This window comes from Ascaphus truei, chromosome 7 (assembly GCF_040206685.1).
Source record: "Ascaphus truei isolate aAscTru1 chromosome 7, aAscTru1.hap1, whole genome shotgun sequence".
Lineage (NCBI taxonomy): Eukaryota > Metazoa > Chordata > Amphibia > Anura > Ascaphidae > Ascaphus > Ascaphus truei.
Genome location: NC_134489.1, coordinates 18,284,777 through 18,297,807, shown reverse-complemented (window position 1 = coordinate 18,297,807; position 13,031 = coordinate 18,284,777). Strand labels below are relative to the sequence as shown.

The 13,031-nt window shown below is 50.0% G+C and overlaps 1 protein-coding gene across 1 annotated transcript in view; it reads left to right on the top strand.

Moving 5' to 3' along the window:
- Positions 1-1,061: 1,061 nt before the first annotated feature.
- The window catches only part of ITGB2 (integrin subunit beta 2), an 89,101-nt gene continuing 77,131 nt past the window's right edge, over positions 1,062-13,031 (top strand). Inside the window, exon 1 of the mRNA XM_075607138.1 lies at positions 1,062-1,219. Within this exon, the coding sequence (XP_075463253.1) occupies positions 1,199-1,219 (21 nt within the window). The 5' untranslated portion in view covers positions 1,062-1,198. The remainder of the gene's footprint in view (positions 1,220-13,031) is intronic.

Genomic DNA, 13,031 nt, shown 5'->3' with positions numbered 1-13,031 from the left:
CAACTACCGGTATGGCCGCTGCAGCTCCGCTTGCCTTGATTGCACTGTCCTCTTTGGTGGGGACTAACATATGAAGTCGATTTTCCTTACCTTTTGTCCCCATCCAAGTGCTAGGCACTTACAGATCTTCCTCCAGGACGGAACTACACATGAGATCAGACTCTTTGTCAGCATACACCCTGAGCGCATGACAGCAACACATTAACCAAAGAAACTATGAAGACAGATTTTTCGGCTACTAAATAGTGTGCTTGGTATTCCTGCTACACCGGATCCCTGGGTGACCTTACTAAATAACCCAATTCAGGGTATACTTGATGGAGAGCTCAAAAGCTGTCTCCATATCCTGTCAGCGGAGCGATGCAGCATAGCGGCCACATGGGAGGAACCAGCCCCAAGCCTCCAAGTGGTAATAGAGAATATGGCGAACCATGCTATGAAAAAATGGCAGCGATCCTTAATGACTCTCTAGAGAGGTTCGTGGCAGTATGGGAACCATGGTTGTATACAATGAGAGCAACGGGGATAGATACGACATTCCCCACTGCACCCTCATACCATTCCCCTTTTTATTATTTCTGTACCCACCTTACCCTCCATTCCAGTCCCTTCCCATAGATGTGAACACAATAAAAATTGTTATTAAAAAAATAAAAATAAATGACTCCTTCGCTATGATGATGAGTTAAGGATATGAAAAATTCTTGAGAAGAAGAGCTATGGGTATCTATAAGGTTGTGAAACATGCTGAATTTAGCTGGACTGTTCTGAATTTGTAGGGAATGTCTCAAGTCAGGCTGGTTGGGACAGGAGAATGTCCTCAATTTCGCAGACAGGCTCTCTGCACTTATGACTGGCTTTAGTAACGACCTAGTATGGCCTGTAAATGCACCACAAACTCTTGCAACTTCTTTCTACAGCCTGAACAGTTCTCAGTAGAGAGGTTGCACATTAGGGAGTGGGCTGTTTCTCAGCAGTGGTCAGAGTGACAAGTCTCTGCACCCTTGCAGGGTTGCAACCCAAACCACACGTAGCTACACGTAACTTAGGAAAGAGAAACAGTTCTTTCACCATACAGTAATTGACATCATACTCGCACAGGTTTCCTCTTTTTGTGTCTTCCTCTTTTCATGGGAGTCGGTCGGAAAAAAAGCCAACCGCTGGACTGCAGCTGAAATTGTCTCCTCTTGCTCCTGAGATGCCAGCTCCTAATCTGAAGGTACCTGTAATATTGTAATGACCTATTCTCAGTAGCGTAACCTCATCACGGAGTGTTCACGTCTTGGGGTGAAGGTGGTTTGCGTTGTACAGGAATGCAGTGAAAAGGTGGAATTTAAGGGTAGGCATGGTAAAAAAAGAGGAACTGGAGCTCGCTGGGGTCTGGACTGCATCCTTGTCTGTCATCAAGATTTTAAACATTTGTATCACTTAATACAAGTTTTACAGGCTGCGATAGCTTTTATTTATAAAATAGTTTTACCAGGAAATAATCCAATGAGAAGTACAGGGGCGCAAACCAGAAAATCTGATTGGGGGGGGGGGTTGCAGTCACGGCGTCATGATGTGGCGATGTCCCGCGGTGATGTGTTCCCACGACAACGCGCAGTCACGTAATGCCTCCTACAGAGCAATTCTTGGGGCTTGCAAGTGCACCCTTGCAACCCCCCCGTTGCGTTACTGGAGAGTGACCTCTCGTTTTTAAGTACAGTATGCCCCGGGCACCCAGTAATGTTGACAATACATGTCAGACTTTAATATTGCTTTTCAGTTACAAGGTACCTGATGCAGCTCAGAGCAGGAAAAGTGACACACAAATAACAGTGTTTGAGACAGGCAGGAATCACAGTGCACAGGGAAGGTATAGAATAGATGGAGAAGGGTTTAGAACCCTTTAGTAAGACAGCACATGGCGGTACAGTAGGTAAGAAGCTCTTGGCACTCCCTATTCTCCTAGCTGTTATGAAGCCTCACACTTTATTAGATTCTTGGCTTTCTATCATCGTAGTTCCATTACAACTGGGATTAAAGAGCTACCACACCCTATATGTACCGTTGTATTTGCAAATTCTGTTATAGAGACAGTGATGGGAAATTGATTTTTCTAATATTTTCAAAGTGCTGCTAATTCTGAAATCAATGCATTGAAATCTCATCACAGTCTGTTTTCTAATGGAGGGCTATTCATCTTAGCCTGAGGCACCCTTAGGAGAAACAGTGACTGAGATACACGAGCATAGAGATTAACAGACTAGATAAAAAGACACAGCAAAGCTGGGACAGAAAAAGGGCACCAGATTTAGCACAGAAAAGGAATCCCATTGAAAGCAATGCAATTATTTTCCCTTTATATATTTATTTATAAAATATTTTACCAGGAAGTAATACTTTCCAGTACCCCAAATACACCTCATTGCATTCACAGATATGATGCTTTCCCCACCCCCTTAGGAAAAAAATAACATGCTTTATTATTATTCTGAGGAGTATCTCTATAAACTTCCAGACCCTAAAGTGTTTCCAACATAGAGAGCACATTGGGTGAAGTATCCCCAGAACACACAACCAGAGGTGCGGTTGTAGATGTAACAGGGTTGTCCCATTCATCTTCTTCTTCCTGTTGCCATACTATTTCATGACCATCCCCAAAGTCCTTACCCGACTGGTATTATGTGGATCTGAAGATATCAATTTTGCAAGTCTCAAATAATGATTTATTTTATGTCAATCTCACAAGAAAGTTTGATATTGGGATATATTTAGGAATACTCTTCACTGCTTTATATCGCTAACCATTATGTTCCTCTATACCATTCTTCGAACTACACCGACACTGCCCTTGCTGTGTTCTTTTTTGCTCTGCCGCATCCTATTTGTACCTTGCAGTGATTTCTGAAGGGACATATATGGTCTTGAAAACCTATGAGCTTGCAGCAGCACACACATAATTTCCACGTTGGTTCAGCCAACGCGGTGAATACAACAAGACATAGAAACTATCAGCAGATAAGAATCGCTTGACCCACACAGTCTCTCTTTCCCTCTGCCTGCGGTAAGGCCCAGAAGCCATTTATCTATGGCCAGCACTGGAGATGGAACAAGGGGAGAGAGCGGGGGGGGGGGGGCGGGGGGGCAGGGCTGCTGCCCCAGGTGCTGCATCTTAGGGAGGGGAGAGCGAATCGGGAATGGGGGGAGAGAGAGAATGGGGGGGACGGAAGGGAGAGAGCGAATGGTGGAGGGCAGGGGGGAGAGAGAGTGGGAGGAGGGGGAGAGAGAATCCATAGAGAGGGGAGACATAATGGGGTGGAGAGAAAATGGGGTAGTGGGGAGAGAGAATGGAGGGATGTGGAGAGAGAATGGTGGTAGATAGATAAGGGGGGGGGGGGGGAGAGAAAATACTCAAGATTCATGCAGTTGGTGGAACTTGCCCCGGGCGCAAAAATACCTAGTTCCTCCTCTGGCCAGCACCATATATGTTTTTTGCTTGGGTACTAGTATGTCTCATGCGTGACAATTCTCACTGGTTTGGAGTCGGTCTTATTCATTTTTAGTGTTGGTGCCCTCAAATATTCCAATGGAATCTCAAAGTTTTGGGTTGTCGGAAGATACTTTCCGCTTCCTCACCCGACATTACCATTTGTTCCACATCGCCAATGGTCGAAGTGGGAAGGGTCTATTTAAATACAAATGGTCTCTGTCTATGAATTGACTTATACCAATCAAGAGGGGAATAAACTAAGGATCATTGTGTGGTAATGCGCCCGATCCTTCGTTAACCGCCATTGGCAGTTAATGCCGAATCGGGTGCTTTATGCTTAGTGAATCCCTCGCGATGTGCTTTACAAAGAATTGTGCTTTTCTGCTTGTATGCACAGTAGTGCTGCTTTTTTAATGACAAGCTGAGATTCACTAAACACCGATGCGTTTCGCATCCTGATCTGGTGTTAACTGCTATTGACTTAAATGACAGTACATAATTAATTTTATTTATCAAATGTTTTACCAGGAAGTAATACATTGAGAGTTACCTCTCATTTTCATGTATGTCCTTAGCACAGAGTTACGATGACAAATACATGGTTACATTAAGTGAGCACGGTTATACATTATATATAAATACATTGCATTCACAGTAAGTTCAGGCCGGACCGCTCCCCAACAGACCGCTGCAGATCACGATTTACTATCATGTTGTATTGAATTGTATTTTTTATATTACTATATACAGTATAGAGCCAACAATCTACACAGGCATTTTACACAAGACATAATACAATTAGGTAAAGTACTTGATACATAAAATGAGTGCCTACCCTGATGAATTTATAATAATTTATAAGTTGAACACCTAGATTTTGGTATCTTGTTAGATATTTCAGTAACTGACCCTTACGTTTTTTAAATCCCCAAAACAATAGCATTTAAGGATAATATATTTTGGATGGGGGGGGGGGATGCTATTTGCTGTAGGGGATGCAAAGTATCTTTTACCTGGGGGGCAGATTTAAGATGCGTTTTTTGCTTGATGGAGTTATCCAGCACACATGGTATGATGGGATCTATCAAATTATCACCGTGGCGGGAGGAGGTCCCCGTCTCTGGTAGCTAACCCCCGCCGCGGGACGCTGGCTGGGGAGAGGTAAGGGGGGAACACTCATTGAAGGAGGAGTTCCCCGGTTTCTTACAGTTAGTTAGACATTGCTGTATAGTTTGCCTGAAGAAGCAGATGATCGATGCCGCCACCACTCCTAGAAGCACAGACTCACCAGGAAGTGGTTGTAGATTAAAAAAAACTTTATTGGCTACATAAAACGGATATCTTGACAAACACTAGAGACCTCCTCCTACAAAATATATGTAACAATAACCCCTTGAACCTACAAGGCTGGCCTCACCCCTAGTAAATATAAAACCACACAGCAAGCATAGATAACACATGCACCAAATTTCCTAATACATGCTGATGTCAAATACATATATTATATACATACACCGTAAATGCAGTTGGTATAATCAAGGCAAACCCCCTGATGAAGCGAGGGTGAAAACACGTGTTGGGACATTTGTTTTTCCCTGACTCCCCTGCGGATGGACCCTTGAATTGGAAGATCTTTACCCTTTGGACATTTTACTATCACAGTGTGGCATGGATGGTCTCATGGACTATGGTAACTGATGTGAACTGTTAACCATTGTTGATCCCATACTAACAGTCTCTTTATGGTACTGTGCCTGGTTTGCCTTGATTATACCAACTGCATTTACGGTGTATGTATATGTAACTGTGTTTCCCTCAGGGCCCTTCTGATCCTGGCCCCCTATGTGAGAAACTGCCCCAGTTACATGTCAGTGTAGTGTGGTGCACCTGCTGGCTCACAGGACTCCTGAGTCTCCCGCTCGTTGGTAGTGGGGATTTCACCATGACAGGCGTATGAGGTAGTGCTGAGTTCTACTCACAGTTGGTACAGCGCCTCCATCCCTTCCAGATCCCCACGATAGCAGGGAGGAGTTTCTGGAAGAGAACTCCTGGGTGCATCTTCTTGCTGAATAACTCTAGTCTCAGACAAGAAGGGTCTTTTGAACAAGGGCATCTTTAATTGCAGGGTACATGGCAGACTGCCCATCATAGCGGCCGACACTTAGCCGCACAACCTCATGTTGTACCTCTCAAGTAAGGTCCTTCCTGATTCTGTAGTTTGCCAATTAGGTTTATTCCACCTCTCCCCTAAGGGAGACTACCAGCTGTGCCAGAGCCCTGGACACAGTGTGGGGTCTGCTTATCACTCTCTGCAGCTCCCACTTGAACACCTGCAGACACTTCACCCAGACATAACACACTAACTTTAGGAAGTGATGCGGAATATATAGGCTCCAGAAAGACCCACCTCTGTGTCACTAACAGTGGACACAGAGCATGCTGTCACTTCCTTTGCTACATATGACACATCACAGGATTTGAGGGCAAACCTCCATGATGACTACTGGCAACCCTGCCTTCTTACCAGAGATTACTGCCAGAAAGAGAGAGATATGTACACCAATTTTACACATGGCTACATATTTCTACTATATATTTGTGAAAGCATTGTATGTATGTTTCTCTGTCTGTGCTGTGTTCCCTGTCCCTAGCGGCAATCTCATTGGTCCCTTGGCCCGCCCGCCCCCGCACACCTCTCATTGGCCTCACACACTCACACCACCCCCTTGGCCCGCCCCCCACACCTCTCATTGGACTCACACCACTGTTTCAAGGCCCCCTTGGCCCGCCCCCGCACACCTCACCACTGCCTCACTCTCCCAGCCCTCACTGAGCTTTGGGAACGCACCTAACGCTCACTGCTCTGACAGCTCTCACCTCTCAACGCACTAAACCCTCTCACCTCTCAACGCACTAAACCCTCACCGGCTGCTACCACCAAAAGGAATCAGGTACAGACTCTATATATATTGTGTAAGCACCTGAAAACCGCAGGACACAACACAACTCACCTTCAGCCTCATGAGACACACTCCTTCACCGGACAAACAAAGCCCTCCTGTAGCACGCCAAACACTCACAAAACACTCCCGTGCCACGCAACCACCAACAAAACCCTCCCGTCGCCCACAACAATCCCCCCCCCAACCCACGTGCACCGAAAATACAACAAACACCTCCCGTAGGACAAAATAAAATCCCTCCGGAACCAACACAACTCTCCTTCAGCCTCATGCGACACACTGCTTCACCGCAAAAATAAAGCCCTCCTGTCGCCCCAAAATAAATACATATACCGTTTGCACACTCAACTAACACTCCGGTGGCCCACAACCCCCCCCCCCCAAATAGCCCAACCACCACTCCACGTAGCCCACTCCCGTGACCACAACCCAGCTGCCATCTCCAAAAAAAAAACATGTGCACCGACAATAAACCAAACAACTCCCGTAGGACTAAATAAAATCCCTCCGGAACCAACACAACTCTCCTTCAGCCTCATGCGACACACTGCTTCACCGCAAAAATAAAGCCTTCCTGTCGGCCCAAAATAAATTAATATACCGTTTGCAAACACTCCCGTGGCACACAAACCCCCCCACAAACACCCCCACAAACACCCCCACACCCCTCCCCCCACAACCCCCCCCCAACACAACCCCCCCCACCGACTCACCTTCAGCCTCATGCGACACACTGCTTCACCGCAAAAATAAAGCCTTCCTGTCGGCCCAAAATAAATACATATACCGTTTGCACACTCAACTAACACTCCGGTGGCCCACAAGCCCCCCCCCCCCCCCCCAATAACCCAAACACCACTCCACGTAGCCCACTCCCGTGACCACAACCCGGCTGGCATCTCCAAAAATTAAACACGTGCACCGACAATAAAACAAACAACTCCCGTAGGACTAAACAAAATCCCTCCGGAACCAACACAACTCTCCTTCAGCCTCATGCGGCACACTGCTTCATCAGAAAAATAAACCCTTCCTGTCGGCCCCAAATACATAAATATACCGTCCAACACAACAATCAACAAACACTCCGGTGGCTCAAAACTGACTGAAAGCATAATAGATCTCTCCAGCTCAAATACAAACCTCCACCAACATATCAACATGCTCACACACTGCTACTGTCTTGAAAAGCATAGTATTACATCAGAAACAGAACTATTGGATGCTGGGAGTTGTAGTTCTAAGTGTAGCCAGGTCCCCCTCGCGCACTCACCCCCCCCTTCCCTCTGTCCCGCGAGCCGCGCGTTGCCCGGTAGTCAGGGACGCGAGCGGCATCGGAATCCCTGGTAGCTAGGGACGCGAGCGGGCCGGTTGCCGGGGACGCGATCGGGCCGTTGCTAAGGCCGCGATCGCGTTGCCACCGGCCCGGCGGCTGAAGCAGGGCGCCGCCATTACCGGTGCTGTTGCGCATGCGCAGGGCAGGAGACAGCGCGGGAGGCCCCCACACAGCTTACGCACACCCAAGGCGGGAAGGACAGCCCCCAGGGTGCACAGGGGCAGACACACGTGACGCCAGGGAGCCAATCGGAAGGCTGGATTCCCCTGCTCCCAGAGAGATACATTTTCGCGGGGTTTTGCAGAGGAAGTCATTCATGATCCGGACCAGCTAGGGGTAAGAGGTGGATGCAAGGGTCAGTGACCCTCTGCATTAGGCCAGCAGCCCCCAGGCCCCCAGTTAGGTCCTGAGCCACTTAATAGCTTGTGGAGTATAGGGACAGGCCCTAGATAGGGACACTGACCCATTTATTGGTAACTTAGTCAGGGACACAGTGCTAAAGCCGTGCGGCCCTGCGAGGTGGGTTCTGGGCTCAGAACACTATCAAAGACCCTGGGACTAGGTGATATTATCCGCGCTGGAATTCACCCAACGCGGTGTGGAGGACAACGTCGGATCGGGCGGATCTCCGGTGATATCGCGGTACCCGTGGCTGGAGCCCGGGCAGGTAACCTGCAACTCATGTGCACCAACCAGGCCTATCACCAGACATAGTGGCTGCGCAGTCACACATACATATGCAGACATTGGTATATGATTTTGGGAGTGCAAGACATTTGGGTGGGGGTTACTGGACACAGGGTGGGGAGTCTGCGGGAGGTTAGCGTCCGCCGTGACGCCTAGAGGTGGTAGCGTCCGCCGTGACGCCTAGAGTGGTTAGCGTCCGCCGTGGCGCATGTGTTGATATGGAATGTGATAAGTTGCTGCATGTAGTAAAGTCAATAGTTATATAGAGCTGTCTGTGTGGTCATTGTGTATTGTCCTGCGAGGAACTACTTCCCCTCTGGTGGGAGCCATCGCAGGTGGAGGCGCTGCATCATTAGTATTGTAATATATTGCCCCAGGTTCCCTTAGCGGAGGCTCAGCCTTCTGTGAGCTAACAGGTATAGCACCACGCACCCCCTTGGTAACATTGCATGTTCTCTCCACGCACGCAATATATGCGATTGGGTGGGGTGATATGACCGTTACATTTGGAGGCGCTGCTGAGAGCTTAGACCTGGGGTGCCCTATTCAAAACCAAAAATCAGCATCATGGTAATTCCCTCACGCCAAGAGGTCCACGCGTGGGCCACCACCGTCCGTGAACCACCTAGACACGTGGTTGCAGTAGGGAACGTCCCGGCGTTAGTGCCTGAAACTGACATCCGGAACTCACTGAGCAAGCTCTTAGGCGCAGATAGAATGTGGTACCGTGGCAGGGTGTTCGACTCTACTTATCATTTGAGTGCACTACTATTCACCGTATGCCGGGACATAGGCCCTGAAGCGGCCCCGAATATTCTAGTAGCCCCCGAGTGCCCACCAGAAGGCTACCCCCTTATATACTCGGACTTGCCAGTAATACGGGAAATGTTCTCGCTCAGAGCCCCTCCTCAAGATCCCGACGAACCGTCCACCAGTACCTGGACGCCACTTACCCCCGTGTCCAGTACCCCAAACCGGGTTGACCGTCCCCATCCCAAAGTCTCCTTTACCCCAAGCGCCCTTCCGGACGCCAGTAGTTGGGCTGACAGTCCCCCCTCTCCACCCGACACCGTACCCCGCGAGGTAAACTTCCGGCCTATCGGAGAGAGAGCAACGAACGAAGGTTCCATAATGGGGGTGGCGCTACCCCAATTCGTAGAAGCCCTCACTGTGGCCTCCCAGTCTCAAAGTTATAGGAAGCTTAAGGCCTTCTCTGGAGTACTTCCAATACCCCAGGGGGAAGAAGGAATAGACCTGTGGAGGGAGAATGCAGTAAAAGTCGTAGAGGAGTGGTCGTGCACTGACACTGTAAAGCGGCAGCGTATTATGGAATGCCTCAGACCCCCTGCGTCTACTATGTTGACCATCCACAGGGACCAACACCCAGAGTTGACAGCGTTGGAAATGGTGGCGTTCCTGTTGGAGGCGTACGGACTAGCAGAAGACGAAGGAGCGCTCTGGACGAAGTACTTCCGTCTTTATCAGAAGGATGGAGAGGACCTGTCGGCTTTCATCCACCGCCTACAGCTGGTCCTCGGGGTCCTACTCAATCGTAAGCTGCTCTCCGCATCAGGGATGGATGAAGCTCTCCATAAACAGTATCTGCGGGGATCAAGCCCCACTCACCCCATAGCCAACATGCTCCGCAGCAAGATAATGGACGGGGGCCCCTACAAGTTCACCGAGTTGCTGCGGCAAGTGAAACTACAGGAGGCTCATGTTATGCTACACTCCACCGCTACACCTAAGAGCTCCTCTGCCTCCAAAGGAAAGGGCTCTACGGAAAAGAAGGAAGAGTCTACTGCCTTGTCCAAAGAGTACAAACTACGACCCCCCGACCGACCACCTTCCCCATCCACGAGTCGCCCGGAAAGCCGCCCAGTGGTATGCTATAACTGCGGCAAGAAGGGCCACGTAATCCGTAATTGTCCAGAAAAGGAAGTTCACCCTGAGGAACACCCTTCCGATAGAGGAAAATCAGCCCGATCTATGGTCTGCAGTGTACCAATGGCAGAAGCTGACCTCGAACTCACTCATTCTGGAACTGGAACCCCGGATGCCCCTTCTGACGCCGGCCCCAGTGATGACGCCCCATCCGGTGAAGCTTGCAGTCAAGTGGGCCCTGCGGCCATCGTGCCCGTGGTACTAGAAGGGATATACGCCTCGGCCCTATTGGACACAGGGTCACAAGTAACCATAATATATCGCAGGTTTTATGATCAGCACCTTCAACACTGCCCACTAAGGCCGGCCGAACATATGAAGGTTAGGGGGTTAAGTAATGAAGACTACCCCATCGATGGGATTGTAAAGGTCCAACTGGACATACTCCAACTGAACACCGGCAAGAAGCACCCCATGCAGGTAGCGGCCATGGTATGCCCGGAGCCCCAAGACCATTGCAAGTACCCAATCATCTTGGGAACCAATGCAGACATAGTGCAAGCTATAATCCGAGCCTACTTGAGAGAGACCAACGAGTTGCCGCTGGCCGATTCGCTCTTAGACCCCATCTTACGAGAAGAATGCCACCGGGTATATGCATTGGAGCGTCATGGGGACCTCTACAATCGTCAACGAGGACTGACGACCATATTACCAGGGGGAGTGCAAAAGATGGCCGTCTGGTGTTGTTATCCCGACCGAGACCAGAACGACCAACTGTTCTCGCTGGAGAATGAGCCTGAAGAAGAAGAGGTTCTGCGAGGGTATAGAATACTACCCGAAGTGAGGGAATGGACGGCTAAGATCCCTATTCGAACCCACGTATATGTGCAGAATCTCTCCCCCTTTCCGATGGAGTTTGATGTCGACCAGAAGTTGGGATGCATATATCCGGTCAGCCCGGTGGGAGCCACACCTCAGGTGAAGGCGGCGGCCGCGCACGAGCGGATAGTCGATCTGGACTTCAACTTCGGCGAATCGACACTGTCCACAGAGTGGAAAGAACGGTTGACCACCCAGCTGATGCAACGACGACATGTGTTCTCCACGAGCGAGATGGATGTGGGGTGCAGCCGCAGTGCCCAACATACCATTCGGATGAGTGATGCCACCCCGTTCCGGGAACGTTCTCGTCGCCTTGCCCCTCGGGATGTGGACGATGTGAGGAACGCCATCCAAGACATGGAAACCGCTGGGATTGTGACGGAATCACGAGGACCTTATGCGTCGCCCATAGTGGTGGTGCGGAAAAAGAACGGGTCCGTACGACTGTGTATCGACTATCGGACACTGAACAACCGCACGATCCCGGATCAATACAACCTTCCGCGCATTGAAGAGATCCTGAATGCGCTGAATGGGAGTCACTGGTTTAGCGTGCTGGACCTCCGATCAGGGTACTATCAGGTGCCCATGACGGCAGAAGACCAGGAGAAAACGGCTTTCGTCTGCCCCCTGGGATTCTATCAATTCACCCGTATGCCCCAAGGTATATGTGGGGCGCCTGCTACGTTCCAAAGGTTGATGGAAAAGACTATCGGGGACATGATTCCCCGGGAGTGCCTGGTGTACCTGGACGACATCATCGTCTTCGGAAGGACTCTGGAAGAGCACGAAGAGCGGTTGTTTAAGGTGATTGATCGTCTGGGGAACGAAGGGTTGAAATTGTCCCTAGACAAGTGCCGATTTTGCCATACCTCGGTGACCTACGTGGGGCACATCGTGTCCGCCAAAGGGATCGCCACCGACCCTGCCAAGGTAGAGGCCGTGGTGAACTGGCCTCGCCCAGAGAACGTCACAGAGCTGCGATCCTTCCTAGGGTTCTGTGGGTATTACCGCCGCTTCGTGGAAGGGTACTCGAGCAAGGCTAAACCTTTGAACAATCTGTTGAAGATATATCCTTCCGAGACCGGGAAGAAGGCTGTACCAGCCCGCCAACCGTTCGGTGACAAATGGACTTCTGAGTGTGAGCAGGCCTTCCTGAAGCTGAAGAAGTGTCTGACCGAAGCGCCTGTACTTGCTTATGCGGATCCCGAACAGCCATACGTCCTGCATGTGGATGCCAGTCTAAATGGACTAGGCGCCGTCCTGCACCAGAAGCACCCGGAGGGCCTGCGACCGGTAGCTTACATCAGCCGCAGCTTGACACCCAGTGAGCAGAGATACCCCGTCCACAAGTTGGAGTTTCTGGCTCTCAAGTGGGCGATCACCGAGAAGCTCCACGATTACTTGTATGGTGTCACCTTCGAGGTAAGGACAGATAACAATCCCCTCACGTACATCAATACGTCGGCCAAACTAGATGCAGCAGGCCACCGATGGCAGGCCGCCCTCAGTAACTACAGCTTCTCCTTGAAGTATAAGCCGGGGCCATTGAATATTGGGGCGGACGCCCTCTCCCGAAGACCAGGACTACTCGCTACCCCCGATGATGAGGAATGGGAAGAACTTCCCGGCCCCGGAGTGCGGGCTATGTGTAAAACTGCAGCCATAGTTAACGACCAAGTGGCCTTCTCCGAGTTACGAGTGGTCGACTCTTTGGGATGCCAGTCGCAGGCTGTCCCCGCCGCCTACTGCGACCCAAAAGGGATGTACCTCACGCACGACAAGGTGTTCCGGTGGAAAG